A 20,702-nucleotide genomic window follows, 5' to 3' on the forward strand; every position below is an offset into this window, starting at 1 on the left:
ATTGTAGACGATTCTCATTTTGGAATGAGATATTTGACGAGCAGGTGTCTGCAAGGTAGGGATGGATGTATTTTCTGTTTGCAGAGATTGACATAGTCTATTTATTGTTGTGTTGGAAACACAAACCATGATATTGAAGTGCCCGAAGTCGGTATGCTTTGTTCATTGGTTGTGTGGTTTATTGGCACAGAAACCTGTTGGTGGAAAATTCGTTGCATATATTTTATATAATTATAAATATGGAATCAAAATGTTGAAATTCTGATTTACCCCTAGCTGATCATTGTCTGCAGCCGGCTCTGAATGTAGTGTAATGAAACAGTCAGGGAGAGTGAGCTCGTCTGTGGTGGTCGGCGAATGCTCAACCCTTGGCCCTGTGTGGCATGGTGTGTGCCACAAAAGCATACTGAAGAGGCAAAGCCAATATCCACGTTTATAAACACAGGGTTACTAAAGTTATTGTTATTTGTAGTCATAAATGTTATTTTTTAGCTAATTCTATGTGGGGGGAGGGTGTTCAATCTATTTCCTCCCAGTACATTTTGTTCTGGCCCTAATTGGTGCAATATCAGCTGATGCTAGAAGTTAGTCATAGGACTCACTGACAGTGTATTAAATCTATTTTCTATTTTTAATCTGTCTCGTGTGGACTGTCATGACAATGCCCTTTATGTCTGGAAAATTACATGTGGTGAAAATGAGTAAGATGGAACAGTTATACATTTGAACTAAAATTACATCAATGTTCACTGTTCAATAGCCTGTGAGTCCAGGCTATGCCTATGATACAATTAGTTCTTAATCCAAAATGTAAATATTATTAGGATGGATTCACAAATATAAAATCAAGAGGGTATTGACAATTGTCAAGGTTTTATATTTTTTAAAAGAGAGAAGAGGCCACTGCTGAAGAATGCAACATAAAATATCACATTTGAAAAGCTTTCCGCTTTAACACACAGAATCAATTGAAACCGTCACCCCATACAAAATGCATCACAATCAATTTGTTTTCAATGGGTGCGGTTCTTTTTAAACATCCAGAGGGGAAAGACAGACAGACAGACAGACAGACAGACAGACAGACCGTATGTGGTAGAGTTTAAGTAAGTCTTTCCCTAAGTGGCATTGACTTCCCCTTCTTGGCAAGGCCATGCTGTTCATTCAGGATTCTCACCCTACTAATCGCACATGCACTCCTATTTTTAGCCCCTCCTTTGGGTGTTGGTCGGTGCGGATCCTGAAATTCACGCTTTCCAGCCTCAACCAACCAGTAAGATAGATAAGATGCTTAAGTGTTTAACACTACACTGTGTCTGTCTCCATGGCTGCTGCCCAGCCCCCTCCCCTAGACTAGGAGTGGATGAGGGATTAACATCCAAACCAAGGGGTCTGGCAGATATTTGTTTTGGCTCACAGGGAAAGACAGTGTTACAGGCGTATTTCCGTTTTTCATGGATGCCTTTTGTCAATAATACATTTCATCACTAACCGTGCTTTTGCTGTTTTGTTTTATCAGTAATAGGAATTCTGATAACTGGTATATTTGGTATAACCAGAGTCCTTGATTAGCCCATATGGTGCTGCTAAATAGAAATAAATAGAAAAACAAAGGTAAGGCTACTGTACTATATTTAGACTGTACTCAAATGCACTGTGCAGATACAAATATTCTACTGTCACTCTCAGTTGCGTGAATACAATAAACCACATCCTTAAAGGATTAAATCTAATAGATTTGAACGAAGGGACATTTCGTCTTAAATATCGAATGAATGAAATGTGAGTGATTTTTACTGCCCCCAGTTGGATTATTGGATCGTATGAGGGATATATTTTGGGTTGCATTCTCACACTAACCCAACATTCACAACCGATCAACAAAGCACCGTTTTTTTATTCCACCTTCCCCTGTTTCTGTAAGGATGTGCAACTGTGTGAGGGGAGGACAGAGACTTACCTCATAGGACACAGTTACTGATTACTGATGAGGTGTGGTGGTCTTAGGCTCTTATAGCTGCCAAAGCATCACCCAGGTGGGTGCTACACTTTCGGTGTTGGATGTTCCAGCCTACCTACAGAGGAGGAGTAGCCGTGATCTTCCTAGACAGAGGTTCCCGATGAAAATCCTGTATGACTGATGTTCTCCCTCCTGGCTGTACCATCGACGCCACCACTCAATTGAATGATCAACTGCATTATCATCTAGGTGTGGAAGACCTTCTCCCATGAACTGTCAGCTCCCTGAATTCGCTATTTTTTGTTTTTCAAAGCGCTAAATAATTAATTTATTATTATTTATGGGCCAGATGCTAAACCTGAGAAGCTTAGCTCAGCTACTTCCTTAACATTAGGTTTACAGTCCTGAAATTGCCTCTTGCGTTATAGTATCAAAAATAGAAATATGCACATCCTATAATATGCTAATTAATCTACCCAATCAAAAGGCATTTAAAATGAATTCAAATTGTATTTGTCACATGCACCGAACACAGCAAGTGTAGATTTTAGCGTGAAGTGTTTACTTACGAGCCCTTTTCCAACAATGCAGTTAAAAAGTAAGAATTAACAAATAGATGAAAAGAAAATAGTAAGACAATTAAATAACACAAAAAATAACTTTAACGAGGATATATACAGTACAGGCTATTTACAAGGAGTACCGGTTCCGAGTCAGTGTACTTGGGTACGAGGTAGTTGGGGTGATTGACTGAGGCAATATGTACTTGTAGGTTTGGTTAGGTGATTGATTGATTGATTGATTGATTGATTGATTGATTGATTGAAGTACTATGTACATGTAGGTAGGGGGTGAAAAGCAGAAAGTCCGGCTAGCCATTTAATCAACTGTTCAGCACTCTTATGGCTTTGGGGTAGAGCCTTTTGGTCCCAGACTTGGCACTCTGGTACCACTTGCTGGGCGCATAGCAGAGAGAACAGACTGTGACTTGGGTGGCTGGAGTCTTTGACAATTTTTAGGGCCTTCCTCTTACACCACCTGGTATTGAGGTCCTGGATGGCATGGAGCTCGGCCCCAGTGATGTACTGGGCCGTACGCACTGCCCTCTGTAGCGCCTTGCGGTCGGATGCCGAGCAGTTGCCGTACTAAGTGGTGATGCAGTGAGTCAAGATGCTCTCAATGGTGCAGCTGTATAACCTTTTGAGGATCTGAGGGCCCATGCCAAATCTTTTCAGCCTTCTGAGGGGCAAGAGGCGTTGTCGTGCCCTCTTCAAGACTGTGGTGTTGTGTTTGGACCATGATAAGTCCTGAGTGATGTGGACACAGAGGAACTTGAAATTCTGTCTCCACTACATCCCCATTGATGTGAATAGGGGAGTGCTCCGCCCTCCATTTCCCATAGTCCACAATCAGCTCCTATATCTTGCTGATGTTGAGGGAGAAGTTGTTGTCCTGGCACCATACTTCCAAGTCTCTTACCACCTCCCTGTAGGCTGTCTCATCGTCGTCGGTGACCACGTCGTGTCATCAGCAAACTTAATGATGGTGTTGGAGTCATGTGTGGCCAAGCATTCGTGGGTGAACAGGGAGCACAGGAGGGGGCTAAGCACACACACCTGAGGGGCCCCGTGTTTGGATGTGTTGTTGTTGCCTACTCTCACCACCTGGGGGTGGCCCTCCAGAGTCCAGTATCCAATTGCAGAGGGAGGTGTTTAATCCCAGGATCCTTAGCTTAGTGATGAGATTGGAGGGCACTATGGTGTTGAACGCTGAGCTGTAGTCAATGAACAGCATTCTCAAGTAGGTGGTTGTTTTGTCCAGGTGGGAAAGGGCAGTGTGGAGTGCAATAGAGATTGCGTCATCTGTGGATCTGTTGGGGCAGTATGCAAATTGGAGTGGGTTCAGGGTGTCTGGGATGATGGTGTTGATGTGAGCCATGACCAGCCTTTCAAAGCATTTCATGGCTATAGATGTGAGTGCTACGGGGCGATAGTCATTTAGACAGGTTACTGTGGTGTTCTTGGGCATGGGGACTATGGTGGTCTGCTTTAAACATGTGGGTATTACAGACTGGGTCAGGGAGAGGTTGAAAATGTCAGTGAAGACACTTGCTAGCTGGTCAGCGCATGCTCTGTGTACACATCCTGGTAATCAATCTGGCCCTGCAGCCTTGTGAATATTAACCTGTTTAAAGGTCTTACTCACATCGGTTACGGCGAGCATAATCAGACAGTCGTCCGGAACAGCTGGTGCTCTCATGCATGGTTCAGTGTTGTTTGCCTCGAAGCAAGCATCGAAAGAATTTAGCTCGTCTGGTAGGCTCACATCACTGGGCAGGTTGCGGCTGGGTTTCCATTTGTAATCCGTGATAGTTTGCAAGCACTGCCACATCCGACGAGCATCAGAGTCGGTGTAGTAGGATTCGATCTTAGTCCTGTATTGTTGCTTTGCCTGTTTGATGGTTTGTCTGAGGGCTTAACAGGATTTTTATAAGCGTCCGGATTTGTATCCTGCTCCTTGAAAGTGGCGGCAGCTCAGTGCGGAGGTTACTTGTAATCTATGGCTTCTGGTTGGGATATGTACGTACGGTCACTGTGGGGACTACGTCGTCGATGCACTTATTAATGAAACCGGTGACTGATGTGGTAAACCCCTCAATGCCATCGGATGAATCCCGGAACATATTCCAATCTGTTCTTCCAAAACAGTCCTATAGATTACCGTTCGCTTCATCGGACCACTTTCCTTATTGAGCGCATTTCTGGTACTTCCAGTTCGAGTATTTGCTTGTAAACAGGAATTAAGTGGATGGAGGATGCCAAATCTGACCATAAGAGAGCTTTGTATGTGTCTCTGTGTGTAGAGTAGAGGTGATCTAGAGTTTTTTCGCCTCCAGTTGTACAGGAGACATGCTGGTAGAAATGAGGTAAAACGGATTTCAGTTTCCCTGCATTAAAATCCTTGTCCGCTAGGAGCACCGCGTCTGGGTGAGCATTTTCTTGTTTGCTTACGGCCTTATACAGCTAGTTGAGTGCCAGCATCGGTTTGTGGTGGTAAATAAACAGCTAAGAAAAATATACATGAAAACTCTCTTGGTAAATCGTGTGGTATATAGCTTATTATGAGGTATTCTAACTAAGGCGAGCAGGACCTCGAGACTTCCTTAATATTAGAGATTGCGCACCAACTGTTGTTGATAAAGAGTCACACCGCCCCTCCCCTCAGCTTACCGGGCGCATCTGTTCTGTCCTGCTAGATAGCTAGATTTACAGTTCCCATGTCCTTGTTCATCCACGACTCTGTGAAACATAGGATATTACAGTTCTTCAGATCACGTTGACAGGATCGTCTCGAACGGAGCGCTTCCACTTTATTTTTTAAATGATTGAACATTTGCCAATAGAACGGAAGGTAATGGCGACTTATCCACTCGCCGTCGAGGTCTCGATAGATATCCCGCACGCCGACCTCTGTAGCGTTTCCTCCTCCTCCTCCAGTGACAGGGATTTGGGCCTGGTCTGGGATGAGGATTATGTCCTTCAACTTCGATTTGTTGAAATAGAAGTCCTCACGCCAATCCTGGTTAGTAATCGCTGTTTTGATGTCGAGAAGCTCTTTTCGGTCATATGAAATAGTGGACAAAACATTATGTAGAAAGAAAGTTGGGATCAGCGAAAAAACACAAAATAGCAATTGGTCAGGGGCCCGTAAAACGGCGGCCATCCCCATCGGTGCCATTAGAGTTTTTGCAACAAACCCTATGAGTGTATCATGACATATCGGTCCTGCTCAGAAACAATCCCTAGCCCCTAAACCTAACATAAATGTACAGATCTGAAGAGATCGTATGGATAAACAATATGGTCATAGCTCCTCGCCCTCTGATAGGCTTGCCATACTGCTTGAACCTATCCAATCTTCTCAGATCTACACATATACCTGGGGGGACAGTCACTTTGAATCACGCCCTTGTGAGAATGTTTCACATGGTTCCCTATTTTGTGAGTTCCCCCTATCCATGAAGCAGATGCACAGTGGAAGTCACTGTCTTTTCTCTGATTAATCTCTACTGTCAGAGACCATGTCTTGATCGATGAACGTGGATCCACCTATCCTGACATTCACCAACACACACACATGCGAGCGTGAGTTCCTATGACAAAATGTTCAGGCAGGGAGTTGCTGAGTATGCATCACAGATATGCTATCGTGATAAACCTGCCTTAATGGAGGAGGTTACCTTTAGCTGCCTCCTCAAACATCACAGTAATGAGATTCCTGGATCAATAGCTGTTCAGTCACCCGTGAGAAAGAAAACCAGGGCACAAATTATATCCATTCAACTATGACCTTTATGTTTTTGATGCATCCTCTTCATGTGCATCTGTAGCACAAAATAATGTATTTCTCTGCAAGATAATGATAATTGTGAACCTCAAATATGTCAGGTAGCATATGGGCCTATAGTATGAAAAAGTAAACTAGAGAGAGGCCTGTGATGCTGGTGTAGAAATTACATCAAGGGTGAAGGGGCTTGGTGGGGGGAGGGGTTGCTCTGATGGCCTGCCTGCCTATGAGGAGAATGGGGATGTAGGGATGGAGGAAGGAGGTGGGACTCTGCACAATCTCTCTCTGACTCACACACTCAGCGTCACTCCCTTGCTGTCCTCTTGCTGTCCCTGGCTCTCTGAGCCTGCAGTTGCTGGGAGCGATATAGTGGGATTCTCAGCTCCCTCCCCCACCACACAATCTCTGACACTCACGCTCCACATGACTGCTGCATATCACAGCTTACTGTAAACGACCCTCTCCTGCATGTTATCCAGGTGCAAAATGAATAAATGAATTCACAACGGAATTGTACGTCTTGAATTTGTGTTATTGTATCATGTGCAAATCACTATCATGTGCAAATCACTAAGAAATGCATGATTTCAAATGCATTATGTCTGTTTTGGAATTTAGTCACTCAATATCTAGGCTATTCTTAATTAATCCAAAATGCATTGAGCCTCACTTCCAACAATGCAAGTAAGAAGCATATTGTTGTCGAGCAATAGTGAGATGTATTTCACTTAATTTTCAAGGAGAAAGGCATAACCCCTGAGCATCCACACCCTTTTTCCACTAATTTCATTCCTCATTCTGAAGGAGGGTGAATGCCTAGATAGCAAAGGGAAAGGGCGCGTTCCTCTGCCCAGGCGTTGCTGACGTATGCCAGATTTGACAACGCCTGGATAGGTATTTTACGCTTCAGCTAACCACATCATAGGCTATAGCAGTCTGTCAGTCGATGACACCAGTGATGACGTGCATGCAACCATTGGTTGATGCATGCAACTTCTGAGCATGGGAACGCGACGGTTGTCACTAGTTACCACAGCCACAAAGTCAACATTTCTATCACACTTTTGGTCGTCATTTAATGTTAAAGTTAGGCATAAGTTTAGCAGTGTTGCTAATGTAAGGTTATGTTGAAAATCAGATTTTCAGAAGGTAAATTGTAGAAATATGCGGGGTTTAGACATTTGTGGCTGTGGTAACTAGTGACGACCGAACGCCACCAAAGCCTGCAGCGGAGCACACCAAAAGAGACTAAAATAGGGGATGACCTTCAAAAAATTAAATACAGAATCTGGAGATAAACCATTTACTTTGCATGAGTTTAGTCGTAAATGTATACAATTGTTTTTTGTCATTTTAATTATGTTTGATTTTTTGTTGTTGTAATTGTAATTATGTTTGATTTGCTGCAGTAAATTATTATTAGAGTTACTTGTGAGCGCCTCCCCTACACACAGTTGATGATGGGTTTTATCCATATGACCAGTCAGGTGACATTTTTCGCTTCGCCATTTTGTGCTGCTGCTACGCCGGGTATTTATCTGAAGATTCGTGACTAGTCCATTTACATCGCTAGTTAGCTAGGTGTTCTTGTACCTTTCCCAGTTTACATCTAAAGACCGTTGCCTTCGATAGGTTTAGTACCTAAACCATTGGGAAACATAGCAATAGCCGTTTTGTATTATTTAGTTTACTGTGTGAGAAAGAATGTCGTCCGAAAGCCCCGAATACTCTCCGTTCTTCGCAGTGATGGGTGCCTCTGCGGCTATGGTTTTCAGCGGTAATTATCACACAATTCAAATACTATCTTTATTAGCTAGCTGCATTTAAATTATACATTGTATGTGTAATTTGTCAATTTTAACAGCATATTTGTCGTTATTGCTTTAAACCAGCTAACGTTAGAGGAGCCCAGGCAGAAACTGTCATTGACGTAACGTTATTTGACATTCATTTTAACGAACTTTAGTTAGGTAATATACTTGTCCTGTCATTACCAGTAACCACACCTTCAAATCAACGCATTTGAAGTGAGTTCATTCTTTCTCAATTTTAGGCGCTTTTAGTTTTAAGCTTTGCGACATGCGCCACACTACGACACCACCAGATTTGAGCGTAACGTTACTGGTATCTTCGGCGAGTTGGTCATTATGAAAGCAGGAGACCTATTGATGGTGAATATTGACCATCGGTGTCAGATGTTGAGTATATACAACTGATACTATGAAGAATACCAGCTCAAATTGGTTATAGATTTGTGAAATGTAACGTTAGGCATAACCAGCAGGGGAGCACGCTCATGGGATGACAACCAATTGAATGGAATGCCATCGTTTGTTCCACGTCATACGAACAATTCCATGTAAATTCGGGTGATTTAAAAGGCTACTGCATAGGGATTGGGCGCTTGTGGACCAATTCATGTGTATAGGCCTCAGATAATTGAAATGGAAATAAACTGCACGAGACACCTTAGATTCAAGGAAAATGGCATTTGCATCAATATCACATGACAATCACATGATTGGACTTGTGATTTGGAATATTAAAGTAGCAAAGGATTTAGGAAGTGCACTTGTGGTGTAGACCTATAAACAATCTACCACTAAAACACGATTAATATATAACATTTAATCAGATTTATGATACATTTGCATGTCTAAGAAGATAAATTGGCAACTAAGTGCAATAATTTGATCTCTGGCTCATGTTCTACATGGCCTCAGGTCCAAGTGAAGGTGTAGAAACGACTGTCTAGTGATCATTCTCATGACAAATGAGAACAGGGAGGACGTGATGTATTGTCTTTGGATTTTTTTTATTGTCCTGTTATGTCTGGTGCATTCACTCAAGCATTTCGCACAATATACTTCCTAACGGCATACAATTACCAACCAACTGTGCCATTGACTGCAAGATACATGGTTTGGACTATCACTAGGCCAAAATTAGGAATCTATGTTTAAACATGCACTCCAGCCATCTTTTTTACATTTTTTTCAGTGGAAAAACAATATGCCACTTAATACAGTAATGTACACACATTTAGACATGCTCCGGAACTTTATCTACTTCTGGTATGATCTGTATGTGTTAATGTGTAGCTCATACATGCAGAATTACTGTCTCACCTCAATTAGCCACAATCTCTAGTTTGAAAACAACAGTTTTTCTGGAAGCTGTGTCATGTCATTTTTTCCCCCCCAACGTGGGCCCAGCCCCCAAGCAATTCGAGTTCAACCAATGAGCTTCAACCTCTCGCCATATGAGTGACAGCTAGCAAGATGCACGTTGCACCCACAGCAGAGCGAGACAGATCAATGATGTAGTACAAAATATCAATTATGTAGTACAAAAGTATGTGGACACCCCTTCAAATTAGTGGCTTCGGCTAGTTCAGCCACACCCGTTGCTGAAGGGTGTATAAAATCGAGCACACGGCCATGCAATCTCCATAGACAAACATTGGCAATGGCCTTACTGAAGAGCTCAGTGACTTTCAATGAGGGACCGTCATAGGATGCCACCTTTCCAACAAGTCAGTTTGTCAATTTTTTGCCCTGCTAGAGCTGCCCCGGTCAAGTGCAGTTAATGTGAAGTGGAAACGTCTAGGAGCAACAACCTTACAGAACGGGACCGTTGAAGCGCGTAGCAAGTAAAGATTGTCTGTCCTCAGTTGCAACACTCAGTACCGAGTTCCAAACTGCCTCTGGAAGCAACGTCAGGACAAGAACTGTTCGTCGGGAGCTTCATGAAATGGGTTTCCATGGCCGAGCAGCCGCACACAAGCCTAAGATCACCATGCACAATGCAAAGCCTCGGCTGGAGTGGTGTAAAGCTCGCAACCATTGGACTCTGGAGCAATGGAAACACGTTCTCTTGAGTGATGAATCACGCCTCACTATCTGGCAGGCCGACGGACGAATCTTGGTTTGGCGGATGCCAGGAGAACGCTACCTGCCCCAATGCATAGTGCCAACTGTAAAGTTTGGTGGAATAGTGGTCTGGGGCTGTTTTTCGTGGTTCGGGCTAGGCCCTAGTTACAATGATATTCTAGACGATTCTGTGCTTCCAACTTTGTGGCATCAGTTTGGGAAAGCCCTTTCCTGTTTCAGCATGACAATGCCCCCGTGCCCAAAGCGAGGTCCATACTGACATGGTTTGTCAAGACTGGCCTGCACAGAGCTCTAACCCAACCCCATCGATCACCTTTGGGATGAATTGGAACCCAGTCTTTGAGCCAGGCCTAATAGCCCAAGATCAGTGCCCGACCTCTCAAATGAGCTTGTGGCTGAATGGAAGCAAGTCCCCGCAGCAATGTTCCAACATTTAGTGGAAAGCATTTGCGGGACAGTGGAGGCGGTTAAAGCAGCGAAGGGGGGACCAACTCCATATTAATGCCCATGATTTTTTGGAATGAGATGTTTGACAAGCAGGTGTCCACATACTTTTGGTCATGTAGTGTAGGTGATGTAGTACTCCATTTTCGGGGACCACTTAAGGCTCGTGAGCTTTTTCAGAACTACTGACGAAAGTATACAAAAGTACCAGAGAAATTTAAGGATAAAAACATGTTCTGAGCACTTGTATTTTTATTTAATTTCAAAGAGTAGGCCATTCAACTAGTTGGTCTGATGGTGCCTTCTGTTATCGGCCTTCCTCTTGTTTGCGGGAACAACAGAGAACCCCCCCCACACACACTTGTGCCATATCATGAGGATACCTGGACCACCTATTGAGATGTGCCTTTAGTAAATCCGGGGATGAATTAGGTGAAAAGGAGACACTAATTAGACTATTTCACAAAGTACTGTTTCTCCTTTTTATAATTAAGTTTCTGTGCCCTTTATCAAACGACAATGTGTTCTTTTAGCACGGCTTAGGCTGCATGTGGCAAAGCTGATTTTGGACTTATGCAGCATTTTCTAGAAAAAATTGACTTTCTGCTAAATTGTCATGTTATATAGGGCATGACCTAGTGGCGATTTTAAATCATGCAGTTTCTGCTAGTAGGGCTGGCACATGGTTATGGATGAAGACCGTTGTGAAAGTAATAAGTCTTAACCGTTAAAATAATATAGATAAGAGATATCTGAGTTTTTTTAATTTATTAACAGCTGACTGAAGACAGGACAGCCGGGCATTAGTGCGGTTGAGTCCATTTCTGCTGTATCATGGATTCTTCACAACGTGATAACTTTGTTGTGCCCTGCTGAAACAAGCAACAAATGAGTCTTCGGTTGCCTAAACAACCCCCCCCCCCCCAACACACACACACACAATGCATCTCACAGAAATGTAATGAATAGAACATGCTCGGGGCTCCCGAGTGGCGCAGCGGTCTAAGGCACTGCATCTCAGACCCTGGTTCGATTCCAGGCTGTATCACAACCGGCCGTGATTGGTAGTCCCATAGGGCGGCGCACAATTGGCCCAGCATCGTTAGGGTTTGGCCATCATTTTAAATAAGAATTTGTTCTTAACTGACTTTCCTAGTTAAATAAAACAAAATGGAATGTATTTTTTGTAAAGTTAGTTGAGTTGAATGAACAGCTGATGAAGTCACTGCACTGGCGATCGATGTTCTTGCAAGTCAGATAGCACAGTGACGCCATCTGACGTAAGACAATGACAAGTCACAGCACTTATTGACGTGTCCACTTCCTGCTTTTACTTCCTGCTTTAACTTCATTCTTTACGCCTTCTGGGTACACTCGCAATGGCAGCCTTCATTGACTTGAATGGGAATGCCCATTTATATTTCAATGGCAGCACATGTAGTGAAGAGAGGAGAAAATGGTTTGCTATTCAAATGGTTATTCCATAGACCATTTGGCTGGCCAATTACCTTCATCCAAAATTCAATTTCTGTCAAAGCCCTAACTGCTAGTGGCTGGAGGGTATTGCCTTCATCCAAAATTCAATTTCTGTCACCTTCCAGCTACTAGCAGTTAGGGCTGTATGTGGTACTATTGGCTCCTTTACTGTGTGGTGGGGTGGCATCATGCCACCTGTCTGTCAACCTGGGCAGTTGTATTGAGTAATAACCAGCATCTTAACCATTTAGGCCTAACTGCACAATTGAGAGCAGGCGTATGACAGCTCATATTTGGGGAAATGTTGTCCTTTTTCTCTCTTTCTTCTTCCCACAACCAAAGGGAATTGGTGACTCTAGCCTTATTGGCTGTATTGTAGTTCAGCTTTGGTATTGGAAATGGAGCCATGGCCTATAGAAAACATGGTTCCGTAATAACTTGTGAATAAAGGGTGGCCTCAGTTTTACTCCTGTTTAGTGCATTAAGTCTACTTGTACTCCTTTTTGCAGCCCTTGCCAATGTTCAGACAGGTGTATGACCCTCTCACCTAATGTTTCTGTCAACACTCCATACATGTGGAAACTGATTGCACTAAAATAGACCATCATAGCCAATATGTGTAGGTATGTAGGAAACACACTGGCTAGAGGCTAACCTAGCTGGAGTCGTATACATGTTTAGTGCTGACTCTGCGCTCCTATGGATAGTGACGGCACAGGGCAGCGCGGGTAGCCCCTGTAGCTGGCAGTGGGCGTGATCTGTGACGGGCTGGGTGGGAAGGAGTGACAGATGGGGAATTAGCCAGCTGAGAGGGCTGCTGGTGGGTGGCGCAGGCACCCAGTGGAGGGGGCTGATTAGGGACACCGGTGATGATGGCCCAGCAGCATTAAGCATCTTACAAGGTTTATATCCTACAGGAAATGTGAGCCTGCCATCTTGTGGTGTCTGCACCACCATACTTGAAATTGAGAAACAATATGTAAATAGCCATTTTTATCGATTTTAAATTATTTTTTGATCTAATGGTTTGTGTGTTTGTAAACCATTGCCTATATTGTGCTTCATGATCATTTCTAAATGCATGTAGCAGCCTCTGAAGACCGTCTCACACTTATTTCACTGTTGCCGTTCCCAGTTATATTCTTTCATGTCTTAACTGAAAGTGTGAAGGGTCTGCTTTGGCACGGTGGAAGCACCATGATGGAATCCAAAATATTGGTTAGAAGTCTCACTTGTAACAGAGGCATCATGAACAGCCTTAAAACATCACCTGAGTTGTACTGTAGAATTTTAACAATCGATAGCCTAATAATTTGATAACTGGTTGTTGTGGCTAGATTTCATTAAACGACGTGTTACTTTCTGGTGATAAACTGAGATCGCTGCATAGGGCTCTGACGATCATGGAATTTTGGATGACTATAATTGGCCAGCCAAATGACCGGTCCATAATAACCGTTCGAATAGCATATGCAGATTTTCTCCTTTCCATGTGCTGCCATAGAAGGAGATTGGGTGTCCCCGTTCAAGTCAATGATGACATAATGGGTGGACTGGCGGCCATTGCGAGTGTAACCATAGGCGCAAAGAAGGAATTGGAGTAATGGGTTTCCCAGTCGAATTGCCGGGGTTAGCGGTTCCAAGCCCATTCTATTCATCGTTTTCTACAGCACCTTGCTCGTTTCGGCAAGGGACAACAGTTTCATCACAGAAATTGACTAACTGCACTAATACCCGGCTGTCCCGTCTTCAGTCAGATGTTCGTTCCCCAAAAAATGTACTCTTATTTTATTTTCATGACGGTCAGTTGTACTGTTATTGTGCAAGCCCTAGTGGCGGTGGCTGTTCCAAGTTCCTCGTCCTCAGTTGAGCTTGCGTCATATCAACGGGTTAGTAGCGTTTTGGGCTGTTATGTCTGCAGCCTTCACTGCTTGAGGCCTCTGCTCTTGGTTGGTAGTCTGTACAGGCTGTGACGAGCATGGTAGCGATATCCTTCAATGGCACTGGCTGACCCAGTCTACCATAGTGAGCTGTACTGCACATTATATCAGTAGTGCACACCCTATCCCTCCTAACTACTAGCCTATTCATGGCACTGGAGGAGATGCTTGACTTCAGAACTTATAGTGCGTTATATAGCCCAAAGTAGGGGCATAAGCATAATTTTAAAATGTTTGACTATTGCAGACATCAAGGCTAAAAGGTAACACGTCATCTACTGGTGTATTTAAGACATCTCCTAAAAGCCTGGTGTTGTACAAAAGTCCTCATTTTTAACTGAGGTGGATTGTGTCGTCCCTACTCAAAGCTTATCTTTTTGATTATTTACTAGCATTTTTGTTGTCTAGTTTTGTTCTATTACTGCTCAAATGGCATATTTTCTGTCGGTTGGTTCAATAGATTTAGGAGTAGCTTTATTTTTCCATAACACCATGTAGAGAGTACATTATTCTAATGGTCTTATTAACTCCATTTGATCCCTCACATCACTACTAAACCCGGATTCAGCTCCACCACATTTGTTCAGTGTCTATAGACAATTTAGGGATTGTTCGCTCAAAATATTTAATTAGACGCACCAGTATATATTTTATTTTTTTGGCTAAATAAATGGGTGCTATATTGCATAGCAGATGTAGATGCTTGGCCAATATCCCTGGCTTCACTGCAATACTGTCCACTACGGTTTCATCAAGGTAGCTTACAGTTAATTTGCTGTTTAAGAGTTTGCTATATTATGCTTCATATTAAAGGCCTGTTTGGGTTTGAGCGTCTTTTTCACTGAACACCAGTTTGATTACTTCCGTCTCCACAGTATCTTTACGTTGCAGAGCAATCTGAGGCATCTGAGTGTAGTAACGTTAATGAGTGATCTGGGGGGGGGGGAGAAAAAAATGAAAGCTCTTTACCTCCGCAGAGGATTAAGCACAGGGGTTCTGCCTCTCATGCCACCCATTGCAGCAGTCCTCAAACTCAACATTTAATCTTCAGAGAATAAAGCCATGGGACCTTGTCTCCACTAACCTAAACACGCTCTGCATGTTTATTTACATTTTTTTTTTAAATTTTACCTTAACTGACTTGCCTAGTTAAATGAACACATTCTTCATTTCAATGACGGCCTAGGAACAGTGGGTTAACTGCCTTCAGGGGCAGAACGACAGATTTTTACCTCGTCAGCTTTGTGATTCGTTCTTGCAACCTTTCGGTCCAACGCTCTAACCACTAGGCTACCTGTAGATCTGGGTCGTGTTCAGTAAAGCACACCATGGCAAAAAAAAAAAATCCAATGCCCAATTGGAACACTGATTGTAGTTGACTAATTTTCTAATTTCACGCAACTATTTCTCTACTGAACACAACACTGGTGGGTATAGTCTCTCGAGCTACGGTTGTGTTGGTCTTCCTTTATCAAAGAGCGGGCATAAGGGACAGCTGTTTGGAGAGGGTAATTGTGCTTCAACACGGAAGTCATTACATTTACCATACACCACGTCAGAGTGGGAGCTGCAAGATGGTGCTTTAGTGGTTGTGGCATGAAATGATCTACTGTATAGAACCGTTCAGCGGTTGGAAGTGGTCTTGTCTTGGTCTCTGAGGTGCTGTTGTAACATAAAGCCCTTCTGTCGAAAGACTTCCCTCAAGTGAGATTGAGAAGTGCTTGGCTATTTCGTAAAACCAATCGCCAAGACACATTTGATGGGGAAACTCGAAACCAATATGCAGTAAATGCATTTGGGTATTGGTACTACTTTGTCTTAGAAATGGACTAGTGTGCGGCACTGCCTGACTTTTCAAATTTTGTAAATTGGTTCAATGGTTTGACAAATTCTGAACACGACTGAATGCCTCGCTCTGCTATCAGAGATGTACAGTGAGGGAAAAAAGTATTTGATCCCCTGCTGATTTTGTACGTTTGCCCACTGACAAAGAAATGATCAGTCTATAATTTTAATGGTAGGTTTATTTGAACAGTGAGAGACAGAATATCAACAAAAAAATCCAGAAAAACGCATGTCAAAAATGTTATGAATTGATTTGCATTTTAATGAGGGAAATAAGTATTTGACCCCTCTGCAAAACATGACTTAGTACTTGGTGGCAAAACCCTTGTTGGCAATCACAGAGGTCAGACGTTTCTTGTAGTTGGCCACCAGGTTTGCACACATCTCAGGAGGGATTTTGTCCCACTCCTCTTTGCAGATCTTCTTCAAGTCATTAAGGTTTCGAGGCTGACGTTTGGCAACTCGAACCTTCAGCTCCCTCCACAGATTTTCTATGGGATTTAGGTCTGGAGACTGGCTAGGCCACTCCAGGACCTTAATGTGCTTCTTCTTGAGCCACTCCTTTGTTGCCTTGGCCGTGTGTTTTGGGTCATTGTCATGCTGGAATACCCATCCACGACCCATTTTCAATACCCTGGCTGAGGGAAGGAGGTTTTCACCCAAGATTTGACGGTACATGGCCCCGTCCATCGTCCCTTTGATGCGGTGAAGTTGTCCTGTCCCTTTAGCAGAAAAACACCCCCAAAGCATAATGTTTCCACCTCCATGTTTGACGGTGGGGATGGTTTCTTGGGGTCATAGGCAGCATTCCTCCTCCTCCAAACACGGCAAGTTGGGTTGATGCCAAAGAACTCCATTTTGGTCTCATCTGACCACAACACGTTCACCCAGTTGTCCTCTGAATCATTCAGATGTTCATTGGCAAACTTCAGACGGGCATGTATATGTGCTTTCTTGAGCAGGGGGACCTTGCGGGCGCTGCAGGATTTCAGTCCTTCACGGCATAGTGTGTTACCAATTGTTTTCTTGATGACTATGGTCCCAGCTGCCTTGAGATCATTGACAAGATCCTCCTGTGTAGTTCTGGGCTGATTCCTCACCGTTCTCATGATCATTGCAACTCCACGAGGTGAGATCTTGCATGGAGCCCCAGGCTGAGGGAGATTGACAGTTCTTTTGTGTTTCTTCCATTTGCGAATAATCACAGAAACTGTTGTCACCTTCTCACCAAGCTGCTTGGCGATGGTCTTGTAGCCAATTCCAGCCTTGTGTAGGTCTACAATCTTGTCCCTGACATCCTTGGAGAGCTCTTTGGTCTTGGCCATGGTGGAGAGTTTGGAATCTGATTGATTGATTGCTTCTGTGGACAGGTATCTTTTATACAGGTAAGAAACTGAGATTAGGAGCACTCCCTTTAAGAGTGTGCTCCTAATCTCCGTTCGTTACCTGTATGAAAGACACCTGGGAGCCAGAAATCTTTTTTGATTGAGAAGGGGTCAAATACTTATTTCCCTCATTAAAATGCAAATCAATTTATAACATTTTTGACATGCATTTTTCTGGATATTTTTGTTGTTATTCTGTCTCTCACTGTTCAAATAAACCTACCATTAAAATTATAGACTGATAATTTCTTTGTCAGTGGGCAAACGTACAAAATCAGCAGGGGATCAAATACTTTTTTCCCTCACTGTAGGTCCAGACAGCATCCACTTTAAGTCACTCGTACTCAGGGGCTGAACAACTCTTCTCTATATGGCCTGAGTGATTAAACCTTGCATCGACGGCGTCAGTCTTGATGAATAAGTGAATGTAGAGGGAGTAGTGGCCTGACAGGTGGCTGACCGCCATGCGCACATTTTAAGGATTGGCCAGCCACTTCCTCCACTCTCTAGAGATTATATCCACTTCCTCGTTCTTTCCCGTTGTCGCATAGAGATGTATAGAGGTCACAATGTTGTCTGTCATATTATGGCGTCTGTGAGGGCACGGCCAGTGCCATTGAGATGGATGCGTTGTTGCGATCTCTATGCTACAAAGGGGAAAGAATGACGGAGTGGATAGAATCTTGTTTTTATGATTATCAGTGAAATTTATAAAATGTTGGTTGCTTTGTAAGACTAAATTACCAACCACCCAGCTTTTGAGGAGCTGGCTACTGCGCTGGCAGACTTCCAGCAATTGTGCTAAGCTAATGATATGCTAACGTCACTCAACAGCATGCAGAGACACATTGTATCCATGAGTTTGTCTTGACTCTGAGATTTAGGTAATTTATCTACTTTCCCAATCTTGCAGTATTTTTTTTAGATGCACCATTGTAGTAGTAGTGAAATGTCCATATGGCTCTCTGCCTCATGGTCTGTCGTCACGCGCCGCCTGTCTGTGCTGACTGCGTTCTGCTGGGACCCTACCGGTTAGTGCTGTCATAGAAATAGAATGAATAGACTCAATTTCTATGATTGCGGCTGGTGCTGGTTTGTGTCCCTTCTGTGCTGCTGCTGGTTGCCTCTGGAGGGATGTGGCATCCTGCTGTCCTCTGACGTCAGAAGCTTCCTGTGTGGAGAGCCTAATGAGTGTTTTTCAGGCAGGGAGGCGGAGTGATTTAGAACACTGCAGCTCTGGCACAGAGCCATGAAAGGGGTTAAACTGAGCTCCATTCCCTGTTGGGAGCTATGGGTTGAGGTGAGTAGAATTAGCCTGAACCGTAGCTGTAAAGGGGAATGGCTGGTTTGAGAACTGCAGTCGCACATCAGTGGCAAGGTGCTATTTTGGGGGGGGAAACATGATGCTGGTAATTTCCATAATACACAAGCAGAATTTCCCAGCTGTAGCCATGTTGACCTTGTTTGTAAAGGGAACAGAAACGGATTACATTATGATCTTCAATTTCAGTTCCTCATGTTGCTCAACCCTGTATTCTACTGTATTTGTACATTGATCTAATCACAGAATGAAGTAAAACACTATGTATTCTATCTCCTATGGATCTAATACGCTCTACCTCCTTTCCCCTCCACCAGCCTTAGGAGCAGCCTATGGGACGGCTAAGAGTGGCACAGGGATCGCTGCCATGTCCGTGATGAGGCCGGAGCTCATCATGAAGTCCATCATCCCCGTGGTCATGGCGGGTATCATAGCCATCTACGGCCTGGTAGTAGCGGTGCTCATTGCCAACAACATCTCCGAGAAGGTCACCCTCTACAAGTAAGCCTAACCCATCTCATGACATCTCTTACGTCTAGAAATGGGCTCGAGTTGCATTTCCTCTTTCCTAATACTACAATGTGAGGAACTTAGAACAGGCTGGGAGGCAACTAGTCCGTCAATCCATAACGCCTGACATTGACGTAAGATCAAATCTATAAACTGTGGAAATTTTTGCTTTTTGCCAAATGTCTTATTGAAAACATCTCTGCTTGCTTTTGTCATTGTTCATTCTGTATCACATAGTAACCCTGTCGATTGTATTGATCCTATTGTAATCTTCTCTCTGCTGTAGGAGTTTCCTCCACCTGGGTGCAGGCCTGAGTGTGGGCTTGAGCGGGCTGGCAGCTGGCTTTGCCATCGGCATCGTAGGTGACGCGGGCGTTAGGGGAACGGCCCAGCAGCCCCGGCTTTTTGTGGGCATGATCCTCATCTTGATCTTCGCCGAGGTCCTCGGACTCTACGGTCTCATTGTGGCCCTCATCCTGTCCACGAAATAAACCACCAACTTCTCCACCAAAATCTGTCCTATATGTTGCTGCTGGAGAAAAGAGTAAAACCAGAAATAAAATGTTAAAAAAATAAAAATAAAAAAAGGAAGAAAATGTATGAGAAAGTTTAAAAAAAGAGACGAACGTGGAAAATAATTACATCATTAAAAATGGCTCCGTAAATATGGTCTTATCTCTACAATGTGTACAGTCCAGATTTGATAGTCAAACTTCTTGTAAATGCGCAATGTAGTGATTTGTCAGTCCTGTGTGTGTGTGTAAATGTATGGAGATTCTCCCCCCCACTGGTTTAACGACGTTCAGGTGTGCCAGGTTTCTTGCTGGTTTCTGCCTCGTCTTAGAGCGCTCACCAAAGGGCCCCACTGCGTTTTTATTCTCCTGCATTAATTTGGGAGTTCACATGATTTCTGTGTTGTCTATGGGGATCTATTTGTAAAGAGAATTGTATGGACTTAGCTTTGTTTTTTGTTTTTCCACTGGCTTTATTTATAAAGAATTGTTCAATGAATCTGTTTTTAAATGGAGCAAAAATGTTAAATTCCCTAGAAGATATATACATGCATACAAATATCTATAGATTTAATGCACTGTGGGTTAATTGTGATAAGTGGTTGGAATTCCTCTGGATGTATTAACGTACTTGGTTTAAAGTTAAGATTGCCTTTAGTGTGTGGCTGGTGGAGTGGGAGTTGTGTGTAATTGTGTAGTTTAATCATTACAAACATTCTTGAAACACTTCAATGTTTTCCTGTAGTACCGCTGTTTTGATTGCATTAAAGGTGTGTGTGTGCCCCGTGTTGGGTCTCACGTGTAATTTCCAAAACTGTCATCTCCAGCTTCTTCATCCACCTCATCTGTAGATGTATGCATTCTCACCACAACTCTCCCATTAAACGTGCATGGAGCTATGGTTTTTGGTCAAATTCCTTGTACGTCGCCATACTCACTGTGCCATACTCACTGTGCCATCGTGTAATTCAAATAGGTAGCCATGTTTTAGTGTAGAAATGTCACTGAAGTATCACAGGTGATTTCCTTGATTTGGGTTATTTTAAAGGTGATGGTTAATTGTAACTCA

The 20,702-nt window shown here is 43.3% G+C and overlaps 1 protein-coding gene across 1 annotated transcript; it reads left to right on the plus strand.

Annotated features, from left to right (window-relative positions):
- The first annotated feature begins 7,734 nt into the window (after positions 1-7,734).
- atp6v0cb (ATPase H+ transporting V0 subunit cb) lies at positions 7,735-20,534 on the plus strand. The gene is made up of 3 exons (XM_071392251.1): positions 7,735-8,084; positions 18,929-19,112; positions 19,408-20,534. Exons 1-3 carry the CDS (start codon positions 8,012-8,014, stop codon positions 19,610-19,612), a joined length of 462 nt encoding a protein of 153 aa, XP_071248352.1. The 5' UTR covers positions 7,735-8,011; the 3' UTR covers positions 19,613-20,534.
- The last annotated feature ends 168 nt before the right edge of the window (positions 20,535-20,702 follow it).

Source organism: Salvelinus alpinus, chromosome 3 (assembly GCF_045679555.1).
Source record: "Salvelinus alpinus chromosome 3, SLU_Salpinus.1, whole genome shotgun sequence".
Lineage (NCBI taxonomy): Eukaryota > Metazoa > Chordata > Actinopteri > Salmoniformes > Salmonidae > Salvelinus > Salvelinus alpinus.